Consider the following 24,955-nt stretch of genomic DNA (forward strand, 5'->3'; position numbering starts at 1 on the left):
CCAGGGAATTGACAACATGTTAATTTTAGCAGTCTCCTTCCTCATTGTGATAGGAAAGAGCTATCTCCCTTACTCACTAATTTGATGACTTTGCTTACCATTTATGTAAAAGTAACTTCAATGTCTCTGCCCAACAACCAGGCTGGTCAGACAAGCAAATACATTTCTTTGTCTAAAGCAGACTTGGCTTATACATTGCTTGCAAACAAACATAATTCTAGCACATATTTATAACTCTTTGTACACTCCCTGTACACATGGCTGACTTAGAACAACGCTTCTTCAGCTGTCGTCCCCTAGTGCCCCAACTCTACTTGTGCTACATTGATGACATCTTCATCATCTGGACCCATGGGAAGGAGGAATTCCACATTGATTCAACAATTTCCACCCCAATATCAACCTCAGCCTGGACCAGTGCACACAAGAGATCCACTTCTTGGACACTACAGTACACATAAGCGATGGTCACATAAACACCACTCTGTACCAGAAACCTACTGACCGCTATACTTACCGACATGCTTCCAGCTTTCATCCAGACCACATCACACAATCCATTGTCTACAACCACATTTGCTCCAATCCCTCAGACAGAGAAAAACCCCGATAGGATCTCTATCAAACTTTCTTAAAACTACACTACCCACCTGGGGAAGTGAAGAAATGGATTGACAGAGCCAGAAGGGTACCCAGAGGTAGAGTGACCAGATGTCCCGATTTTATAGGGACAGTCCCAATTTTGGGGGCTTTTTCTTATATAGGCACCTATAACCCCCCACCCCCTGTCCCGATTTTTCACACTTCCTCTCTGGTCCCCCTACCCAGAAGTCACCTACTACAGGACAGGCCCAACAAAGAAAGTAACAGAACACCACTAGCCATCACAACTAAGCCTACAGCCCCCAACTAAAACCTCTCCAGTGCATCATCAAGGACGTACAACCTATCCTGAAGGATGATCCTTCACTCACAGACCTTGGGAGACAGGCCAGTCCTCACTTACAGACAACTCCCCAACCTGAAGCAAATACTCACCACCAACTACACACCACACAACAGAAACACTAACCCAGGAACCAATCCCTGCAACAAACCCCATTGTCAACTCTGTCTGCATATCTATTCAAGGGACACCATTATAGGACCCAACCACATCAGCCACACCGTCAAGGGCTCATTCACATTCACATCTACCAATGTGATATATGCCATCATGTGCCAGCAATGCCCCTTTGACACGTACATTGGCCAAACCGGACTGTCTCTATGCAAAAGAATAAATGGACACAAATCAGACATCAAGGATTGTAACATTCAAAAATCAGTAGGAGAGCACTTCAATCTCCCTGGACACTCAGTAACAGACTTAAAAGTCACCATTCTTCAACAAAAAAACATCAAAACAGACTTCAACGAGAAACTGCAGAACTGGAATTAATTTGCAAACTTGACACCACCAAATTAGGCCTGAATAATGACTGGGAGTGGCTGGGTCACTGCAAAAAATAAATTTCCCTCGGTTGATACTAACACCTTCTTGTCGACTGTTAGGAATGGGCCACATCCACCCTAATTGAACTGGTCTTGTTAGCACTGACCCCACCCCTTGGTAAGGCAATTCCCATCTTTTCATATGCTGTATATTTATACCTGCCTACTGTATTTTCCACTCCATGAATCTGATGAAGTGGGTTATAGTCTATGAAAGCTTATGCCCAAATAAATTTGTTAATCTCTAAGATGCCACAAGGATTCCTCATGGTTTTTACACCACACAATGATTTTCAGGACCAGTGTGTCACCAGTTTGCATGTGATACCTTACAGTACACAACACCTTTTAGATACAGATTATGACAACAGTGAGTTGGAGTACATTGAGTATGTTAGGCCTGACCAGTGTTGCCAACACAGAATAGTAAACCACCAATAAGCCTCTGTGTCACAGATGGACAAGCTGCAATTTCTGCAGCAAGGAAGTTGATAGCAATGCTGTATGACCAGAGCAAGAAAGAAAAGGAGACTCTCAGAGACCTGAGTTGCTTGTGCTGCCATCTAGCCACCAAAAAGGACTAGTCACTGGCCAAACTCCCATCATGTGAGGGCAATTTTGAAGATCATATCAAAAGAGCATCTTGGCAAACAAAGATTTGGAAGTCTTCGCATACAGGCAAGCCAGATATTGGATCACCATTGCAACATGGATGGAAAAAAGTGGATGTCTGCTGTTCACCCACTAATAGAAGTACAATGTGGTAGAAACCTGGAACCAGATACTCACCTGATATGAACTGACCCACCTCCACTGAAGTTGGGGAGGAGCTGCTGGGGCTCCAGGGTTCCCCCCATCCACAGTAACTGAAAGTGTGGGGTCCCCCCTACCGCTGGCAGCAGGTTGGAGCTGTGGGGTCTACCCCTGGCAGTTGGCAGCTGAGGGGTGTCCCCAACTATGGCAGAGGCTTGGAGCTGTGGGGGTCCCTCCGCTACTCACAGTGGTGGCTTGGAGGGACAGGGGGCCCCTTGTGGTGCTGGCTGGGGACAGTGAGGGGGCCCCTGCTTTCCGCAGTGGCTGGGAGTTGCAGGTGGGCCCCACTGGCTGACAGCAGGTCCAGTCCTGCCACCCCGGGGCTGAAGCAAAAATGTCACGGAGGTCTCTGGAAGTCATTTTGTGACAAAATCTTAGTCTTAGCAATAGGTGCACACTCCCTGAGCAGCCTCCCTAATTCTGCCCTTCCACCTTAAGCCCATACAGCATAACAGACCAGGTTTCACTGTGGCCGCTTGGGCCAAGGTAGAATTTGTTCCTTTTAAAAAAAAAAAAAATGCAGTCATCTTTAAAACCAAGGCTCTGGGGGAGAAATACTAAAAACTTCCCTTTGGACACTCCACCAGTTAGTTTCTTAATTTGGATTGTTCTTAGATGAAGGATTTGGAGCCATTTCTTTTCTGCCAAAAAGCCAGTAATTTCACAGCCCAATAATTAGGTGAATATGAAAATTGGAGAACCCAAACCCTACTGTCTTCATATAAGTGAAACCTTCTTAATGAACCAAAAATGTTGTTGCTGTTTGTCTGAGTTTCTCTCACAGCATAAACTTGTACATTTTGATGTTGTGTCATTAGGCTGTGATACAATGTGGTCAAATCTGTGTATAACATAATTATATTGCAGGAAAAATATTATCAGCTCCCAAAGTGTTTCATAGGCTTGAAAAAGCAATTTCAGGGTCTGTGAACATCCTCTACTGCTTGCACAATTTACCCTATAAAAATAGTGAGGTGCTAGAAATCTTAGAATAGGTGGTAACCCTACAACCAAGGGATTCGCACAAATGGGTTGCCTAAAACAGTGGTTTTCAAACTGCGGGTCGCGATCCAGTACTGGGTCACAGTATGTAAGGCACTGGGTCACGGTCGCTCTGGTAAGCACCGCGAACCGGGCCATTAAAAGTCCTGTTGGCAGTGCTACCTGGCTAAGGCAAGCTAGTCCCTACCTGTTCTAACACGGTGCGCCCTGGAAGTGGCCAGCAGCAGGTCTGGCTCCTAAACGGGGGGGCCAAGGGCTCCATGCACTGCCCCCACCCCGAGCACGGGCTCTGCACTCTGACCAATGGGTGCTGGGAGGGGGAGTGGTGCCTTCGGGCGAGAGCCGCACAGAGCTGCTTGCATTCCTCCGCCTAGGAGCTGGACATGCTGCTGGCCGCTTCTGGAGCACAGTGCAGTCCACGGTGCCAGGACAGGCAGGAAGCCTGTCTTAGCACCCCCGCGCCGCTGCTGACTGGGAGCTGCCTGAGGTGAGCTCGTGCCTGAACCCTGTGCTCCAATCCCCTGCTCCAGCCCTGAGCTCCCCACAAACCCAGAGCCCCTTCCTGCACCCCAAACCCCTCATCCCTGGCCCCACCCGAGCCTGCACCACCAGCCCAGAGCCCTGACCCCCTCCCATACCCCAACCCTCTGCCCCAGCCCTGAGACCCCCCAAACCCAGAGCTCCCTCCTGCATCCTTCATTCCCCATCCCCCTAGAGCCTGCACCCCCAACTCAGAGCCCTGACCCCTCCCACACCACAACCCCTGCCCCAGCCCTGAGCCCCCCCAAACCCCTCATCCCCAGCCCCACCCCAGAGCCCTGACCCTCTCCTGCACCTCAATCCCCTACCCCAGCCCAGAGCTCCCTCCCACACTGTGAACCCCTCATTCCTGGCTCCACCTCTCGCCTCCACACCCCAACCCTCTGTCCCAGCCCTGAGCCCCTCCCACACCTCCACCCCCTCATCCCCAGCTCCGCTGGGTTGCGGGCATCAACAATTTTCTTCAACTGGGTCGCCAGAAAAAAAGATTGAAAATGTTGTACTGAAAAACTTGGGTAAGCAACTCAAGTAGTCATTTAAAACAGGAGAAAAGGATTCTATTGGGAAAATTAGATCCTTTTGCAGCATTTTAGTATACAGGGAGCAATACAATAGCTCAGGTTGGCGAGCTTTTATTCAAAATCAAAAATTTTCAGGACCCCTTTCCACTTTTTACTGTGACAGTAAATTTATCATTGACAACAGTGATCTGCCTATATAATCTGTGTGTGTTTCACAAGGTTGACTGACCTTGATGTGGAAGGATAAGGATGTGCAGGAAGTGAGGGAAGATGATTTTTTTTTGCATTACATTTGCAATAAAGTTTGCAATGCTTCATGTCCCACCCACTCCCAGTTGCCTTTCATGATTCTCCCTGGGGGCTGCTCTCCACCATCAGCTGAGAAACACTGCAATATATCATGAGTTCCTAGCTTGGGGACTGTGACTAGCTGTAAGGGTTATGCAACTACTCTCTGCCTTTCACATATTGCAAAATGGGAGGAGGGTGCCAGATAGATCCTGGCTAGATGAGAGCAGGATCCCAGTATGAAAAAGGCTGAAAACATTGCAGTTGATGAAGTGTGCTGAATAGTTAATAAATATCAGCCTCAAGAATCTTACAACCTAAGGGTTCAGCTTGTAGAACACATAGAATTGTGTGAGTGCTTCACAGAACAATTATTTCAGGGAAGGTGGCTGGATCACAGAAGCTTTACTGAAGAGGGGAGGGAGGTTGGCATAATTTAGTATTAGGCTGTTGGAATTGTATGCGCTGAAATGCAAGGAGTCTGAGTCTAGATCTAGAGTTGGCAAAAGACACAAAAAGAGCAGTCAGAAGAGAATCACATGGAGATCAAAGAAAGCAGGAGGAGATGACAGAGCTAAGAGCCTCATTAGATTTAATGAGGAAGAAGCCTGCATAGAAGTGAAGCAAGGGTAAGATGTGGTCAGAGGAGAAGATGCAGATGAGGTTTAATTTTGTCTTGTTTATCAAAATAATCCACTTTTTTCCAAAGTTTAGAACTGACTGAAGTTGTTCACACTGTTTTTATTTGCTCCACACTAACATCGGGTTGGGATTCAACTCAAACTTGACATTTTTCCAGGTATGAAGAGTCATCTCGTGAGCTGTGGGAACAACGCGAAACACTGTAAATAGTTCATTGACTCACCCGCATCAAGAGGAACCCTCCCTAAAGGAAAGCTTTGAAAACAATAAGTAAGAAGTTGCATCAACCAATTAGGAGACTTGGGGTAAAGTCTGCACTGGAGGAGTCTTTACAAGTGAGGGATCTGGGGAAGGGCAGCTCTGTACAGGGGATTCTCTCCAACGAGTGTAGGGGGGACACCCCAGAGAGTGAAGGGGTTTGGGGGCAGGAAAGTTTGGGGATGGGGACTCTCCCTCCAGTGACGTGGGGTGGGTGGAGAGTCTCCAGAGAGTGAAGGGGCAGGGCTAAAGGGGGGACTCGGGGGTGGGGGGGGAGGCAGGTTTGGGGACTCTCTCTCCGAGGGAGGGGTGCACAGCAGGCAGGTCTGTGAAGAAGGCAGAGACTCTCTAGTGAGCGTGGGAAGAGAAGTTGAGTCTTTCGTCCACTCCCCACAGCTCAGAGCCCGGTGGGAAGTTCCTGAGTTACTTCGTCCCCAGCCAAGGGCTGCGAAGCCCTACCCCTCCCCTCCCAAGATGGCGGCGGCCCCTCCCCTAGATCCCACGGGCTGGGGCGGGGCCCCTGGAGCCCGTCCTCCCGCAGCTGCGGCCAGGGACTGTTATGTGTGAGCGCGGCCGGGTGGGCGTGGGACGCGGCTGGCAGTTAGCAGGGGCGAGCGCAGCTGGGGTCCGAGTGGCGAGAGCTGCGCGCGCCGGGCCGCGCTCTGCCTGGGTGAGTAGCGCGGCTGGGGGTGGCGAGTCTCGTGTCCTCGAGGCATTGGCAGGCTCGGCTGCGGCAGGAGCCAGGCGGGCGGCGGCGGGCAAACTTTCCTTGCGGGCTCCGGCTGCTGCTCCGCGGCCATGTTGGGAGCCCGTGTCGCCGGGCTGGCGCAGGAGCTGCCCCTGTGGGGGTGGGCAGGGTGCGACCCCGTCTTCGGGCGCGGGATCTCGACCGACAAGCTTCGCCCGCGGGAGTTTGCTCCTGGGGGAGGTCGGTGCGGTGGGGACGCGTTTCCCCCGCATCTCCGCAGGGCAAGGTGCCGGCGCTGGCCCCAGCCCTAGCCCCGTGCGGGGTGGCAAAGGGGGGGCTCAGTGCCCATCCCGGGCCGGTGGTTACTCACCCCTAGCCCGGCTGCAGGCAGTGCCAGCGGGCGGGACTCCAGTCCTGCCTCCCCGTACGGGGCGTACGCGGGGCCTGGAGCCCCTGCTGCCCTGCCCGGCTGGCGCGTGCGGCGGGCCCGGCCCCGGGGTTCCGCGCAGTGGGGAGGCGAGTTTTGGGCTGCGGGAGGGAGGAGACTCCCTGTAACTTGGCAGCATCGGTTATGGGAGTGGATTGTGACTGGAGGGGAGCGAGCTCCCTTGTATTTATTGTCGTGTCGAAAGGACCCTGTGGTTGTGGCAGCCGCGGGTAAACCTCAGTCGCTGGAACAGCGTTGGGCCCATAGTCTTTAGTTGTCTGGTTTTGTTGTTTAACTTCACTTATAAATCGCCCTGTATTCAAACTGAAACCCCCAAATCCTGGGTAATTGTGGAAATAAATATTTGGGTTTAGGGATTTATTTGGGTTTTGTGCACCGTAGTTTGCAGGACAGGTGTTTTTCTTGAAAAAATGATTACTTTGGGTAATCTTGTTTTTAGTTTTTATTTTTTTGGGGTTGTGACAGTCATGTAGGGATTGCATCTCTTTTAAAGTATCCTGCTAACTCTTTAAAAATAGAGTGCTTAAGTATAGTGTGTAAAATTCATGATGCATGTTGCAACTTATCCTTTCAAGCAAATATATGTTCTATGACTCAGTAAATGCCAGTTGCCAGAAGAGGGATTTATTTGGAGCTGTGTGTGCCTATATATATCTATATATATACAGTGCCTATACAGACCAGCCTGCAGCCTGGTGTGTATGGACAGACCCCTGTGCAAATGTGGAATACCCTTGAATTCAGTGGGTCTCCATGTGAGTGTGGGGATCTGCCTGTGTGTCATGTTGCAGCATCTGGGCCTAAGCGCTATATAAGTACACGGATAGATGTTGGCTGGTCAGATCGGTATGAAGTTTCCGTTAAACACAATCCTTAATTGGTACGCCATTTATTGTTACTCTCATCTCCTGTGGGCTTCCATGAAGACATTTGAATAAACATAGCAAATGGAAGATAAGTAATCAAATATTTATCACTACTTAATTTGAGGACTTTGCACAAATGTGATCTGTTTAAAGTTGCTTTCAGTGTTGTTGTAGCCATGTTGGTCCCATAGATTTTAGAGACAGGGTGGGTGAGGTAATATCTCTTATTGGACCAGCTTCTGTTGATGAAAGAGACAAGCTTTCAAGCTACACAGCTCTTCTTCAGGTCTGGGAAACATCTTGGGGCTTTTCTTCACATACAGTGCTACAGCAGTGTAGCTGCAGCACGTTCGTGAAGATGGTCTTAGGCCTACCAGAGAACTTCCACTGTTTGTGTAGTTTAATCCACCTCCCTGAAAGGCGGTAGCTATGTTGGCGGGAGAAACTAAGTTCCACCTTGTATTTAGTTATATTTTCCCAGACCTGAAAAAAGAACTCTGTGTAGCTTGAAAACTTCTCTCTTTCATCAACAGAAGTTGGTTCCATGAAAGACTTTTTCACCCACCTTGTCTTTTTATTTCATCTAGGGCAGCTACTTACCTCTAATCAAATCTATGAATAAATGGTTAAATTTAAAGAGGTTTGAAACAGTTTGATAGGATTACTAAAATTTTTTTTGTAAAACTGTCTGAATCTTCCGTTTGTCAACATGACTAAGTATGTTAGCATTTCTGTAATTTGTATGTTGAAGTGTATATTTGATCTATTGAAACAGTCTAATTTTAAATGTGATGCGTTATTCCAAGAGTTCTCAAACTGGGGGTCAGGACCCCTCAGGGGATCACAAGGCTATTACATGGGGGGTCACGAGCTGTCAGCCTCCACCCCAAACTCTGCTTTGCCTCCAACATTTATAATGGTGTTAAATATATAATATATATCTAAAAACATTTGTAAGGGGGGTTGCACTCAAGAGGCTTGCTGTGTGAAAGGGGTCACCAGTAGAAAAGTTTGAGAACCACTGCGTTATTCTGAAAGCAATTCTTAACAATTATACATTTAAAATAAGCCAAAAGAGAGAATATTACTTTCAGTTGCTTTTTTCTCTTTTGGTTTTGTGAATACTTAGTGATATTTTTCTATGTTCTGGAACAATGAATTGCACTCCTAGTAAGTACTACTTGGCTAATTTTTTAGTCTAAAATGTCCCACTTTATTTAGAAATGTGGCTGCTGCCCAGCTACTGATTTTAATCCTTGACTTCATAAGTATTTTTAGTAAGCAAAGCTACTGCACATACCTGGAACTATGGATTAAGGATTTCTTTAATACCTTGACTAAATTGACATAGTAGTCTAGAAGCGTCATAAGACTTCATATTCATTAAATTTGCTTGGTTACTCTAGAGACTGATGTCTAATACTGCCAAATAAGTTATTTGAGTCTGTAATGCATCCAACATTTTAAATTAAAACAAGATGAATTAACACAACTAGGGAAGTGAGACTAAAATTAAACTGACAGATTTTTTACTACTTCCTCCCTTTTCCCAAATAAGAGATTCAAATACTTGCTCAACTTCAAGTTTTGTGCAGTTTAATTGGTTATTGTTAGTGATGGACTTCAGAGATGAGAGGGGAAAAATAGCAGAAAATGTGGAAATGGCAGAAGTACTAAATTACTTTTGTTTCAGTTTTCACCAAAAAGGTTAGTAGTGAATCTAATATAGAGAATGCCAATGAAAATGTGGTAGGATCACTGGCTAAAATAGGGGAAAAAACAAGTTAAAAATTACATAGGCTATGTCTACACCAGAGACCTTACAGTGGCACTGCTGTACTGATGCAAGGTAAGATCTCCCATGTATGTAGTTCTCCTGTTGGCATAATTTAACCACCCCCACTGAGCGGCAGCAGCTATAGCACTGGAAGAGCATCTCCCACTGATGGGGCGCTATCCACACCAGCACATCTGTCGGGGTAACTTATATCGCTCAAAAAAGCTTTACTGACACAAGTGCTAGCGTAGACATTGCCTTAGACAAATTAGATGTCTGAAAGTTCCTAAGGCCTGATGAAATACATCCTAGAATAGTCAAGGAGCTGACTGAGAAGATATCTGATTACACTGCTCTACAGCCAAATGCTTCTGAAATAAATGTAGTCCAGCTTTACTAATTCTGGGTCACTGAGAATGAAAATGATGCTTAAAATTGTTAATTGGCTCTAGTTTTCAAGATATGCTATTGGGTCAGTATATACGACCCTTGACTTGGGAACGGCGGAGGATAAGTGAGTTATAAGGGAAGGGATTTCAATTTAAACCAGAAATGACTAAAATACATCTTTGACTGGATCTATGAATAAATCTATGACTGGGTTTGGACAGTGCTTGCTTTTTAGGCAAAACAATGAATGATGCAATCTGAAGCTGGTATTGCGTCCTACATGATATGAATTGCATCATGTTATTCCTAGAAGTCATGGATGATGCAATCATAACGAAGCTTACATCACTCTGCTGAACAAATTTCCCTATATCAGCTCTAGAAATCATACAGTGTGGTGCTCGCTTATTTGTCAGTGTTTGATTTTGCAAAGGGACACATTTCTGTTTAGCCAAAGTGAGCAGAGATGCCTCGTACTTGTGTGAAGAGTGCAGATAACTTCTGCTATGTTTGTGGTGAAGTGACTTTTGCATCACAAAAGCGCAGTATAATCACTGTGGTTAAGAAAGCCTATCACCTTTATTTTGGTTGCAAACTTGGAGATCAGGACAAGAGGTGGGCCCCCCCACATATGCTGCAACACTTGTGCAAGAAATCTTCGCCAGTGGTTGAACAGGAAAAGGAAATCTATGCCTTTTGCAGTGCCAATGATTTGGAGAGAGCCAACAGATCATACCAGCAATTGTTCCTTCTGCATGGTGCCTCCAGTTGGGAAAGGTGTGTCAAAGAAGAAAAAGTGGACTGTGCATTGTCCAAATGTTCCATCAGCTATACGCCCAGTACCCCACGGAGAAGGACTGCCGGTTCCTGAGGCACCAGAATCATTCTAACTTGAGTCAGACGAGGAAGAGGATGAAACTTCTGGTCCTGAACCATCAATGTCACAGGACCCACATTTTCTCCCATCCTCCTCCTCTGAACCACACTTCATAACACAAGGTGAACTGAATGACCTTGTCAGGGATTTGGAACTACCCAAGAGTAAGGCAGAGCTGTTGGGCTCCAGACTACAGCAGTGGAATCTCCTGGCAGGCTATCAGGGCAAATGGAGCCCATCAATGCTTGCAGACTATTGCTGGACAGTGACAAGAGATGCTCTATTTAATGAATACGAGAGACAAGCCAAGAAGCGCCGAGTAGACACTGAATAGGACTAAACTATGTACATAATAGTTTTTTGCCTTTTGTTTCATAATAAATTTTATTTATATAACCCTTTTGCTGATTTTTAAAGTGTTGCATAACAGGACAGGTGAAATATTATCATGTAAAGCAACCATAAACACATGAAAAGACCTAGGTTTACAATTTATGATTAAAACTCTACTCTCTACACAATATACATAGACATAAAATGTAAAAACTTAAAAATATCTTAGAAACAGTAGCCAATCAGTTGTTTTAATTGTCATATTTGAATTCAGCACATCAGAATACATAATAAATCACATTTTATCTCCGAAGCAGACGACTTCTCAAAAATTGTAGACCAGTGTTATCTTTGAAATGTCATGGAAGACCAGAATGGTTCCAGAGGATCGGAAAGGGGCAAATATTGTGCAATCAATTTGCTAACACTTAGAAGATGATGATGTGATAAGTCAGCGTGGATTTGTCAAGAACAAATCATGTCAAACCAACACAATAGATTTCTTTGAGAGGCTTAACAAGCATTTTGGATGGGGGCAGCACTTGATGTGGTATATCTTGACTTTAAGGCTTTTGATAGTGTCTTGCATTGATCTTCTCATAAACAAACTAGGGAAATGCAATCTAGGTGGATCTACTATAAGGTGCATAACTACTCTCTGGGAATAGTTTTCCAACCAGTTATCAGTGGTTCACAGTCAAGCTAGAAAGGCATATCCAGTGGGGTTCTGCAGGGATCAGTTTTGGGTCCGGTTCTATTCAGTATCTTCATCTATGATTTATAATGGGAGAGAGAGTGCACTTAAAGTTTGTGGACGATACTGAGCTGAGAGGGGTTGCAAGTGCTTTGGAGGCTAGGATTAAATTTGAAAATGATTTGGACAAACTGGAGAAATGGTTTGAAGTAAATAGGATGAAATTTGATAAGGACAAGTGCAAAACACTCCACTTAGGAAGGAACAAACGTGCACACACAATGGGAAATGACTGCTTAGGATGGAGTACTGTGGAAAGGGATCTGGGTTCACAAGCTGAATGAGTCAACAGTGTAACATTGTTGCAAAAAAAAGCAAACATCGTTCTGGGATGTATTAGCAGGAGTGTTGTAAGCAAGACACGAGAAGTAATTCTTCCGCTCTGTTCTGCACTGAGTAGGCCTCAACTGGAGTATTGTGTCCAGTTACGGGTGTCACATTTCAGGAAAGATGTGGACAAATTTGAGAAAGTCCAGGGGAGAGCAACAAAAATGATTAAAGGTCTAGAAAACATGACTTAAGAGGAATGATGGAAAAAACTAGGTTTGTTTAGTCTGGAGAAGAGAATACTGAGAGGGGGCATAACAGTTTTCAAGTACATAAAAGCTTGTTACAAGGAGGACAGAGAAAAATTGTTGTTTTTAACCTCCGAGACTAGGACAAGAAGCAATGGTCTTAAATTGTAGCGAAGGCAGTTTAGGTTGGACATTAGGAAGAACTTCCTGTCAGGGTAGTTAAGTAATGGAATAAATTGCCTAGGGAGGTTGTAGAATCTCCATCATTGGAGAATTTTAAGAGCAGTTTGGACAAACACCTGTCAGGAATGGTCTGGATAATACTCAATCCTGCCATGAGTGCAGGGGACTGGGGTCGGACTAGATGAACTCTCGGGTTCCGTTTCAGTCTTATGATTCTATGAGGTGTATGTTTCTTTGAACAGTATTTTTCATGGGTCTCATTAGTATGTGGTGTTGCTACAGATGATCTATAGTGCTTGGGCACAACAATATGAGAGAGCATCTTTAGCTCTGAAGTTAAACTAACTTCAATTAAAGGTTAACTCTAAAAGTATAATTAAAGAGTGGTTAAGGAGTTGAGTGCAAAATGAGAATCTTATTTCCGTTATGACTGCCCATATGAATGGCTTCCTGTACTCTGGGTCGACTAATTAAAAACTGTATATTTCCAGGAGTTTGTTTTGAGTATTACAATTACTGGCTCTAAATGGCATGTATACTGAATCCAGCAGTCCATGGTGTGCTGAATATGAATCACTAATTCCATCAACCCTATGTTGTTTTTTTTACATGGAAAATATCACATGGCTCTTAAAAGGGTGTGATGGGACTTAGTCTCTGTCACCTGCAAGTAAGGGATAAAACACCAGTTAGTTATGCTGTTCACATTGGGGTGGCTGATTATTGCCTCCTGGTGAAACTAGGCCTTATAAGTAAACTTCGAGTATGTCTACATAGCAAAGATAAACCTGCGGCTGGTCTGTGCAGTCGACTCAAGCTCAAGGGGTCAGGTTGTGGGGCTGTTTCATTGCTGTATAGACTTCTGGGGTTGGGCTGGAGTTGTAGCTTGGGTCAACGTGTCTTAGGTCAAGTTACCGTGGGGTCTACGCTCGGTCGACTTCCCTTACTCCTCTTGTTGGGGGTTGAGTACAGGAGTCGACTGAAGACCGATCTGCAGTCTATTTGGTGGGTCTTTACTAGACCCGCTAAATCAGCCACCAGTGGATCGATCTCAGAGCTTTGATCCTGGCTGTAGTGTAGACCTGCCCTGAGTGAGCACTGCCACAAAGGGTTTAAGAGGTTAGTGTTGCAAACAAAGCTAGGCAGATGGAGCCACTTAAATTCTAAATCAAAACTGAGCTGTAGAGGCTTGGCATGAGGAGGAAATTGGATTAGTTTCTTCCCTTGTGTCATTCAGAATTGAGAAGGTAAGATTTTTTTTTTCTAATATGCATTGATGATAGGAATATTGTTCATTCTGTAAAAAGGACTGAATTCCATTTTCAATTGAGTAGTGGGCTGGGATATAAACTTAGGGTTACATACTTGTTTGATTAACAGTCAATCTCTCACTAATGCAGTGGTCCCCAAACTGTGGGGTGTGCTCTCCAAGAAGGGCCCAGAGAAACATTCAGGGGGGAGGGATGCAGTGGGGTCCAGGTCAGCCCTCACAAGGACAGGGGAGGGAGTACCCCCCAGCTGCAGCTCCTGGCCATGGCCCCAGCTCTGGGTTGGCCTCTGGCTCATGGCTCGCGCTCCAAGCTCTGGCCCCATTTCTGGCCCTGGCAATCGATCGTGTAACCCGGGGTAGGGGTGCAGACTGGGCAAGGGGAGGTGTGACTGAAAAAATTTGGGGACCACTGCACTAATGTCAGTGGGAGTTTGTACAAAGATCCGGGGAGAACCAACCTGGGCTTTATCTAGTAACTAAATTTTTATTTATTACCGTTTTTCAATATCTTATTTTCACATTCAGCATAGATTCCAAGGCCAGAAGAGACCATTAATCATCTAATATGACCTCCTGTGTAACACCGGCATAGAATTCCCCCAAAATAATTCCTAGAGCGTCTTTTTTTTTTTTTTTTTTTTTTTTTTTTTAAATCTAGTCTTGATTTAAAAATAGCCCATGTTGGAGAATCTGCTATGAATCTCAATCAGTTGTTCTAGTGGTTAATAGTGGTTAATTACTCGCACTGTTTAAAATTTAGGCCTTATTTCTAGTCTGAATTTCTGTAAATTCTCTTTCCTTCCTTTGCATTTTTCTCACTGTAGCAACTTTAAAAATTTCACCCATCTGTCTAAGGTGATCAGCAATGAAATAGTTAATGATTTATATTGTTAAGCTAAATTATAACTTTTAACACACACCAGTGTGATTAGTGTTGGTGAGGTGGCTCAGGGCTTCGCTCATCTGAGCCAGTGTTTCAGGTTGTCTGCAGACTTAAGAAGACAATGATAGCTCTGATACACATTTTCTTTTTTGCCATAGTTACCTGGATTCAAGCTAGCTTGCATGTAGTTTTGGCTGTGTAGCCATATCCTGGTTGTGGTGAACCCTAGAATTCCCTTAGGCCTGGTCCACACTACAGCTTTAAATCGATTTAAACAGCGTTAAATCAATTTAACGCTGTACCCATCCACACTACAAGGCACTTTAAATCGATTTTAAGGGATTTCTGTACTCCTCCCCAACGAGAAGAGTAACCCTAAAATCGATATTGCTATATTGATTTAGGGTTAATGTGGACGGAAATCGACGTTATTGGTCTCATTCTTTTACTGAGCTACCCAGAGTGCACTGCTCTGGAAATCGATGGTAGCCTAGGACCATGGACGCACACCACCGAATTAATGTGCCCTAGTGTGGACGCGTTAAATCGATTTTATAAAACCAGTTCTATAAAACCGGTTTTAATAATTTCAATTTTATGCTGTAGTGTAGACGTGGCCTTACATACAGTAAACTGCTGTTCAATCTAAAATGCTCAGAATGAAGTCCTGCTTTCCCATTGAAAGAAAAAGAGCAGTATTGTAAATAACTACATTCCATGGCAACATGCTTTTCATCTTTTCATTGACTTCAGAATAATTTAATTACTTTATATGATTTGTAAAAGCAGTAGCGATATCCAGTTAGGGCACTGTTGTCAACTGTATGGACAGGTAAATTAAATTTAATTTAATTCTGATTAAATTTTCAGAGTTTTTTGTTTGAAAAGAGAATAAAGATTGTTACACGAAACTTGCTTTTGAAATGGAACAACCTAAACTTAAAAAGTTGTCCCTTTTTTCTTAAACAAGTACAAAAATGTATAATGTGTTGTTGTATTACTTGTGCTTCAAATAATTTAGACAAGTAGTTGTTTTAATAGTGATGGGGGAGAAAAGGGATATTTGTAGAAAGTGTAGAAGAATATATTTATCACACTGAAGAATGTTGTAATGTTTTTATAAGTCATGATAATAGCTGTACTAACAAGTCAAGTCTTGCAAATACTTATTCATATGAGCACTCCTGTTGAGGTAAATGGGACTGCTTGAATGAGTATGAAGTGCTTACTTGGGGACTTGCAGAATTAGGGCTGCAATTTTGCACAGTAATGTTCTTTTTGGTTAAAGTGTTAATCAGGGTTTTATTTAAATCACTAGTCAGGAAAACTCGATGTAATCATGGTTTTCTACATAGAAGTGCTTTCTTGTTGGTTGTTATAACCTTAAAACATATTATTCACAACTCAGATGTAGGTTTCATTTTTAGAAGGTACACACTGTACATTTTTAAACAGTAATTTATTTTGAAAACTTTTCAGATTAGTTTTACAGCTATATCAGAAAATGAATGATTGGTTATTTCATTTACCAATGGTAATTGAAGCAGATTGTTCATCTCCCAATGACTTCATAAATATCTCCAATTCAACAGGTTAATCATTAATATTTGGAGGATTTTCTTGCTGTGCTGTATTAGGAGGAGAACATCACTAGACAGACATTTAAATTGTTTTATTTAACTAAAACAACAATGTTAAGTATTCTGGATTTTTTTCTTCAACAGCAAACATATAATATTTTAACACAGCAAGCATATGTCCCTCATGTCTCATTTATCTCTGGACTTCTCCTTGTCCAGCTCTATTCCGCTCCCGAGCAATCTTCTATTCATTGAACTTTTTGAAACTTTGCACTTTTAGAGAGGGTTAAGGGATTGGCTCTGTGTACACAAATTTGCGGAGGAGCAATAGAGTTGAGGTCTGTTATTTCACACCTTTATTTTATTTATAAATAAACATTTTTGCTGTTAACAAGCATGTTACCTGTGGAGACAGAAGCCTGTGGAACCCCAGAAGACTGGGTCCCTAATCCATGAACTACTGGAACTCATTTACAAAACTTTTCTTAAACATTACATGAATATATTGTCTCATACTATAGAATTAATATTTCATCATGGAATAGGGATTATCTTTAAGCTATACTGTATCTTAATTAAAACTATCTTTAGGTAGGTTTTTTCCTCAAAAAGCATTTTATAAAAAAAAAGATTTAAATAAAAAAATCTGATGTTTTTATTTTTATTTATTTTTATTTCTATCCACCCTGATGTTAATATTGTTTTGAGTATTTTTCTCCTGCATGGTCTTGATAGTCTTTAGTCTCAGTAGTGTTAGAGTAAATAATTAATTTCTCTCTAGCGTATTTGTTTTCACTTTACAAACAAAGATACACTCATCTGTTGAGTTTTAAAAAACTTTCTTGAAGTGCAATACTTCATTTTATAAAGGTAGTTGCTTGCGTGGAGTTTCTTAAAATCTGTAGGGCTCATTATCTAGCATGTATTTCAGTAGAATGTACCATGACTTCTGCATATTGTGTAAAAATGGAATTCAACCTCTGAAATTTGTGGACTTCAAATACTGGGGTTTTCCTTTTTCATACATAGTAATTTTGAGGCAAGACATGGAAAATAGTTTACTGGAATATTAACATATAGCAGAGGTTCTCAAACTGTGGTCTGTGAGCTCCATTCAGGTGGTCCGTGGATAGTTCCCTCTAAAGTATGCACCTAGGCAACTGCACACCTAATTAGTGGAGCCGCGCAGGTGTGGCTCCACTAGTTAGGTGCCTGGACCCTGGAGAAGATGCACATGTAAGGTGAGGTGATGGACTTGGGGGGTTGGGGGTAGATGGGAGGGGGCAGTGGGGTGAGAAGAGGGGGTGAGGGGAATTTGGGATGTGCAGGGCTGTGGTGGCCAGAGAAGGAGGCAACTTTCCCCAGCTCCAGGGCTGCAGCTGACAGGGACAGACAGCCATCCTCAGCTCTGTGGCTGCTGTTTGAGGGCTAGGTCCTCTCCCGCGCTCCTTCCCAGACTCAGGTTGCACGCTGCTGTGGCAGGGGAGAAAGAGCACATCCATTGTATTAGAAAGGTGAGACTAGTGATATTAAAATATAAGTTGTGTGCTTTTATTTGTAGAACAAAATAAGGTTTTTTTTTATATAGCGCTTTTATCCAAAGCGCTTGCCCATAGTTAGCTAATGGTACAAACAACATTTGGAAAGATCATTAAGTGGTCTGCCAAGACCCTCAGCAATTTTCAAGTGGTCCATGCACCCTGACCACCACCCCAACTCCCCTGCCCTCTATCCAACTCCCCCTCCCCATTCCCTGCCTCCTTACTGCGCTGCCTGGAGCACCAGTAGCTGGTGGTGCTACAGCTGCGCCACCCAGAGCACCAAGACAGGCAGCCGCGCTGCCCAGCTGGAGCCAGCCATGCCACTGCTCAGCACAGAGCACCAGGTCAGGCCGCGGCTGTGCAGCTGCACTGCCTGGCAAGAGCTTGCAGCCCTGCTGCCCAGAGCATTGCATCAGTGGTGCAGTGAACTGAGGTTGAGGGGGCTAGCCTCCTGGGCCAGGAACTCAGGGCCTGGGCTGGAGGGTCCCGCAGGCCAGATGTGGCCTGCGGGCCGTAGTTTGCCCACCTCTGCTCTAGTGACAAGTTTACTAAAAATCAGAGAAATCCCCTTTCCTATAATCGTCTAACAAAAATGAAATAAATGTAATCAGAGTGCAATCTAAAACTGTAGACATAGTCTGACAAACAAATTATTGCTAGTGTCAAGATGTTGAGGGTGCTCAACAGCATGAATCTCATTGCCATTGGTGATGGAGCATTTTGAGTACATTCTGTGGAAATGGGAGGTGTAGGTCTCTCCTCAGTTGCATCATCCTTCCTAATACACATGCCTTTCCATTAATGTAATGAGTTATTTGCATGTGTTAAGTGGATGAGAGGATGAAATGCAGGACTCTTATGCTGCACTTCACATCTTGGAACTTTTTTGAACTTCTTAGAACAGAAGAAAACGGTGCAACATATTATACAACTAATTGTGTAAAAAAGGAAGTTAACTTACCTCTAGCCTTCCTGATTTTGTAATATGGGAAACAAAACTTGACACATTTTTCCTTTGCCCCTCTTCAAGTGTCATACGGAGTGAGCAGGACAGACTCAACTCTGTGAGTATGGTTGTGTTATGTATTTGATAGTATACAAGCACACAGGAAAATAGTCCTGCTCTAAAGACTTTCAAAATAATTTGAAATAGGACACAGCAAGTGAATGATAGTAAGAAATTAATATGATTAGGTGGGCTAGCTGTGTGCGCATGTCCTGAAGGTTCAAAATTATTGAAGTGGGTTTTCGTTTTTGTCTAAATCGCTGACCTAGCTATCATTAGCTGTCAGTGTTAAACTCCCACAGACTGACTTTCATTGTACACCTGTGCTGGAAATCTGTATATGGAAGTGATCTTAAGACTACTCCTCTTAGGGTATGGCTACACTTACATTTGTGCAGTGCTGGGAGTTTCAGCTGTGTTCGTACAGCTGTGTAGGACCAGCGCTGCAGTGTGGCCACACTGACAGCTACCAGCGCTGCAGTGTGGCCACATTTGCAGCATTTGCAGCTCTGTTGGGAGTGGTGCATTGTGGGCAGCTATCCCACAGAGCACCTCGTCCCATTTTGGCGCTGTGGCTTGTGGGAAGGGGACGGAAGGGTGTGGGTCTTTCCGCTTCCTGTTCCAACGCCCCGTGGTGCTTTGCTACACATTCCAAGCAGTTTGGCGCCATTGTGAGTCTGCAGCGCGATTTCTGTTACAAATGGAGCCCGAGCTGCTGAGGACCTTGCTGATGAATGTTGCCAGCACATCACGTTTGGCGGTGGAGCTATTCCTTCAGCTCCAAAGTGACAGTGAGGAGTCAGACGATGATATTGATTCGCCTGACGTGCAAGACACTAAATTGCTTGTGGCAGTAACGGACGTGCTCTGCACCGTGGAACGCCACCTTTGGGCTCGGGAAACGAGCACTGAGTGGTGGGATCACATCGTCCTGCAAGCCTGGGATGACGAGCAGTGGCTGCAGAACTTTTGGATGAGAAAAGCCACTTTCATGGCACTGTGTGCTGAGCTCGCCCCCACCCTGCGGCGCAGGGACACGAGATTGAGAGCTGCCCTGCCAGTGGAGAAGCGGGTGGCTATTGCAATCTGGAAGCTGGCAACTCCAGACAGCTACCGATCGGTGGCGAACCAGTTTGGAGTGGGAAAGTCCACCGTTGGAATGATGCTGATGCAAGCTTGCATGGCCATTAATCGCACCCTGCTAAGAAGAACCGTGACTCTGGGGAACGTGCAGAACATTGTGGATGGCTTTGCACAAATGGGTTTCCCTAACTCTGGAGGGGCAATAGATGGGACGCATATTCCTACTCTGGCACCACCCTACCTGGCATCCGAGTACATTAATTGCAAGGGGTATTTCTCTGTGGTTTTCCAAGCGCTTGTGGATCACCGTGGGTGTCTCACATTTACTCAGGATGGCCTGGAAAGGTGCATGATGCACGCATCTTTCGGAACAGTGCCCTGTTCAGGAAGCTGCTGGCCGGGACTTCTTTCCCAGACCGCAAGATTACAGTAGGGGACGTCGAAATGCCCATTGTGATCCTCGGAGACCCCACTTACCCCTTAATGCCATGGCTCATGAAACCGTATACAGGGAAGCTTGACAGGAGCAAGGACTGGTTCAACTACAGGCTGAGCCGGTGCAGAATGACTGTGGAGTGTGCTTTTGGCCGTTTAAAGGGTCGCTGGAGGTGTCTTTATGGGAAGCTAGATTTGGGGGAAAGCAGCATCTCCGCTGTTATATCCGCGTGCTGTACCCTCCATAATATTTGTGAAGGGAAGGGTGAAACATTCAGTGAGGAATGGCCCTCCGAGGTTCGACCCCTAAAGGCTGAATTTGCACAGCCAGAGAGCAGGGCTACTAGAGAGGCCCAGCAAAGGGCTTCAAGGATTAGGGATGCCTTAAGGGAGCAATTTGAGACTGAAAGCCAACAGTAATGTTCGGTGCCTTTGCAGTGCCCGTTTTTCCCTTGGGGTACTGTATTTCTCACTTTCTGCAATAATAAAAGTTTTAAAAGCCAAGAAATCATTTATTCAAAATACAGTACATAAAAGGGCAGGGGGGCAGGGTGGTGGACTGTACATTCAGAGGTTTAAATATGTCCTGCTTGGATTGCTGTTTAATGCCTGCTGCACTTCAGGATTAATATGCTGCATCGTGATGGGGGTTGAGTGCATAGGGTAAGGGTTGTAGTTCTCAGGGCTGGTAGGTGAACGTACAGGTGTTGGGGGCAGCTGATGGTAGTAAGAACCAGGCTGCTGGAGAAAGGTGTTTTGTGCAAACACTGGGGAACAAGGGAGAGAGCTTTGGGAGGGGTGGGGGTTACCACGGTACTGATCTGCCTGCATGGCTACGAGAGACTGCATACAGTCCATTTGGCGAGCCAGGAGGCTTATCAGCTGCTTTGTGCTTTTCTTGGTAGCCAATTCCTTTCTCCTGCTTTGTGTGTGCCTCCACTCATGCATTTTCTCTCTCCAGTCCTGCAGCCTCTTACTGTCTCTGACGTACTGATTCATAACTGCTTTGATCAAATCTTCTTTTGATTTTCTAGGATTTTTCCTCAAGTTCTGTAGTCTTCGCGCAGGCGGTGATAGGGCTGGAGTATTCAAGGACACTTAAAATAACAGAAATAGAAACATTTAATACAGAGGCTACATTGTTTGTTATCACAGTGAAGGAGTTTGTAGACTATTTGTAGCATCATTTACACATACCAAACATAGCACAGAGAGGCCACGGCAGCGAAGGCATGGCGAGCAATGGGGTGAGTGTTTCTGCCGCGACTTCACCTGGGAAGGGGAACTGCCTGAGGGCTCACTGCGGTTTCTGTGCATTGGGGAAAGCAGAGAGCAGCTACTTGGGGACCTGCACTAGGGAAAGCAGAGAGCAGAGACCTGCCCTGAACACACTATCCCTACATTTTCAACAGGATTTTCTACTGCCAGATATATCACTGCTGCGTGTTACCTGGGAAGAGAGGGAGGGTCTTCTACAGCAATGTGGATTCCGCCTTTGTCCCTGTGCAGCTTGCCTGTGTACAGCAATGGTCCCCCCACCCCTCGCGGCACAGTTGCGCGGACGAGTTAGTCTGACCGGGACAAGGACCACGGTGGCTCTCCCTATAAACTTGCGCAAACACATTGGCCACGCTCTGGCTGCAACTTTTGAAGAGATTACCGAGGCCAATTACAGAGATGTGATAGACCAAATCAATGGGCTTTTCCACATCTAGGCATGCATGCAGGCAGCCATAACCCCCACCCTCCTCTCCCAAAACATTTCCATCCTAAAAATAAAATCTCCTTACCGGGAACACGCTCCTCTGCTTCTTCTTCACCAACAAGTTCCAGCTGCTGCGACTGGCTAGCCTCCTCCTGGCTTGAGAAGAGCTCCTGGCTGCATGCCTCCTGGGACTCCAGGGTGTCTCCCTCCGCCCCAGTAGCCTCACTCTCGGCTTCCTCTACACCCTCCCCCAGTTGTCCCTGCTCTGAACTCTCCATCATGCTCCTCGGATTGGCAGTGGGGTCACACCCAAGTATGGCATCCAGCTCCTTGTAAAAACGGCAGGTCGTGGGGGCAGCACCTGAGCGGCGATTTCCCTCACGGGCTTTGCTCCTTTACCTTTACCCTGCACTGCTACACGTCCCGTTCATGGCCCCTTAGCAGCAAGAACTTTGATATCTGCCCATAGGTATCATAATTTCTACGGCTGGAGCGCAGCTGTGATTGCACAGCTTCCTCACCCCAAATACTGATGAGGTCCTGCAGCTCGGAACTGTTCCATGCTGGGGCTCGTTTGGGGCGTGGAGGCATGGTCACTGATTGATTGCACTCCACACCTGGCTGAGCAAACAGGAAGGGGATTTTTAAAATTCCTGAGGCATTTAAAGGGCGGGTCACCTGAGCCCAGGGCAGTGGAGTGTGAAACGATGAGCAGAGTGGCTGAAAAGGTATGCTGGGATAACTCCTAATATCCTGGAGGCCAATAAAAACGCTTTTGGTGTCCACACTTGATGACCAGCGCTGCATCACCAGCGCTGGAATCGCTGCACCCCAGGCAGACCAGGTGTACAGCCAGTGCTGCAACTAGGGAGTTGCAGCGCTGGCCGTGCTTTGCAAGTGTGGACACAGAGTGAGTTACAGCGCTGTAATCCCATCACCAGCGCTGCAACTCTCCAGTGTAGCCATGCCCTTAGGTCACAACAGTGCTCCTAGTCTATCTCCTGAAAAAACAGCTTATAGTCACAACTACCACTGTAAAAGCCCCTTATGTTGGAAGCCAAGGTAAGAGGCATTGAAAGCATTGTTGTTAGAGCTACTCTTTCAGTTGTTGTGAATAGTTGTGGCAGCTGTTGGGGTGTGTGTGAAGGACTGGAAGTCCCTGCAGTTACTCGATAGGCTGTTTTTGAGCTTCTTGATCAAGATAGAGCAGTACAGCGGTTGGATTAAGTCTTCTAAATGTTGCTAAATGTTCTTATAAGTAGGGATTGTGAAGTTTTGTGGTTGCAGCACTTGGACCTCTGCCAACTCACTAAAGTGAGGCATTTAATGGTCTCTGTTCAGCGGTCCAGAGTGAAAAATCATATGTGGTATGATACCACTGGCAGTCTGTACACTGAAATCATGACAGAGCTATCTATTGACCCCTTGCCTACCCTGGAGGAGTTTTCCATCTTGTTCAGTTGAACTTCGGGGAGCCCTGGTCTAGACAGGGCTTTTGTATGTAGACCTTTGTTTTTACCTCTGCTTTCAATAGGCTTAACTAAAATGGCAGTCAAATGGGATTGGCCATGGGAACCTGTTTACGTTATGGCTCTCACCAGGGGCGGCTCTAGGTATTTTGCCGCCCCAAGCACGGCAGGCAGGCTGCCCTCTGCGGCTTGCCTGCGGGAGGTCCCCAGTCCCGTGGATTCGGGGACCAGCAGACCCTCCGCAGGCATGCGCCAAAGGTAACCTGCCTACTGCCCTCGCGGTGACCAGCAGAGCGCCCACCATGGCTTGCTGCCCCAAGCACGCGCTTGGCATGCTGGTGCCTGGAGCCGCCCCTGGCTCTTACTGATGATTTAGTAAAAAGAAGAGGAGATGAATTCATGTTAGCACTGATAGATTTTTTGGTACCCATCCTTGGAGTAAACACTGCCACAAAATCATGTCCACACTACAAGGTTAATCAATACAAAGCGAGTAAATGGAATGCCCTGGTATCACATAACACTGCTTTGAAAGTTCTGCAACAATGCTTCAACAATATTCCAACCCCGTTAAGCAGATGATTAGATTAGCCATGTTGGCCATTTTACAATATTGTAGAAATACTGTACTGTGGCTGTTTTTGAAAGTAGAAATATTTTTTATACTGGTTCCGCTTTCTGTTACTGTTTGCAGCTCAAAAGAGACTGATCCCACCAGATCAGAAATGGAAGTTAAAATTGTGTTTTTAGAGCATTCTTGCTACTGCATTTGGGCCCAGTTTTGATCTGTGAGAATGTGTGGAATCGTGGGACTGATATGGTGGTAGTATCCTCTGATTATCATAGAGTTTTGCACCTTGAGTTGGTATGTGAACGGCAAGACACTTGTACACTTAAATTGACATGTGCACTGAATTATGCCCAAATCATTGTGTATTCATTGGTTTAGACATGCCCTCTCAACTTGCACTTCGCAGTGTTCTCACTATGTGAATTGTGGAACTGCCTGAACGGCTAAATCAGTTCTTCAGCGAATTATTACTGTTTACCAGGCTACACCTCTCTGTTTGTAACCATTTCACGACTCTTATCTGATCCGGCTATAACAAACATGGTTGAATTTTGAGGACAAAGCAGCTTCATCACAAAACTATGTTGAACCAAGTCAGGTGAGTCATGAAATGATTACAAAAACACTCTTGAACTTGTAGTGTGGCAGAGCGCTTACTGGTAAGCAACATTCTTTTGTCACAGAGTTGAGTTAGTCTTCCCTAGCAATCCCATGTTTCCTACAGCATAGTACCAGAGTGCAAGCCCAGTAAAGAACATCAGAAGTGTATGTCTGAAAATCTAGGCAATTCACAACATTGAGAGAAAGTAAGGTTCTCTGCATTATATTAATGTAAACAGCTGTATTGTTTAAAGTATTCCTTTACTATTAAATTATTATGGATTAGATGTCCGTTCAGGTGTCTGGGAAATGTGTTCTCTTGGCGGTAAAGATTAAAAACAGTCAAGTATTTTATTTTTAATATACAGGAAGCTTAGTTGAAAGTAGGTGTGTGTAGTTTAGAAGTGCCAAAATAAATAAGCA

At 45.1% G+C, this 24,955-nt stretch overlaps 2 protein-coding genes across 2 annotated transcripts in view; one reads left to right on the plus strand and one right to left on the minus strand.

Moving 5' to 3' along the window:
* Positions 1-5,851: 5,851 nt before the first annotated feature.
* The window catches only part of PLEKHF2 (pleckstrin homology and FYVE domain containing 2), a 37,783-nt gene continuing 18,679 nt past the window's right edge, over positions 5,852-24,955 (plus strand). Inside the window, exon 1 of the mRNA XM_050941317.1 lies at positions 5,852-6,228. The gene's annotated coding sequence lies outside the window, so the exon portion shown is untranslated. The remainder of the gene's footprint in view (positions 6,229-24,955) is intronic.
* On the minus strand, positions 20,696-22,204 carry LOC127045316 (uncharacterized). The gene is made up of 2 exons (XM_050941323.1): positions 21,978-22,204; positions 20,696-21,284 (listed from the first exon to the last, which is right to left on the minus strand). Exons 1-2 carry the CDS (start codon positions 22,171-22,173, stop codon positions 20,755-20,757), a joined length of 726 nt encoding a protein of 241 aa, XP_050797280.1. The 5' UTR covers positions 22,174-22,204; the 3' UTR covers positions 20,696-20,754.

This window comes from Gopherus flavomarginatus, chromosome 2 (assembly GCF_025201925.1).
Source record: "Gopherus flavomarginatus isolate rGopFla2 chromosome 2, rGopFla2.mat.asm, whole genome shotgun sequence".
NCBI classification, from domain to species: Eukaryota; Metazoa; Chordata; order Testudines; family Testudinidae; genus Gopherus; species Gopherus flavomarginatus.

What these genes read in the sequence shown, in the direction of transcription:
- LOC127045316 (XM_050941323.1), bottom strand. Translation starts at nt 22,173, where the DNA reads ATGATGGAGAGTTCAGAGCAGGGACAACTGGGGGAGGGTGTAGAGGAA. An exon ending in AGCAGAGGAGCGTGTTCCCG is followed by an intron (nt 21,285 to 21,977) that starts GTAAGGAGATTT and finishes TGTTATTTTAAG; the next exon opens with TGTCCTTGAATACTCCAGCC.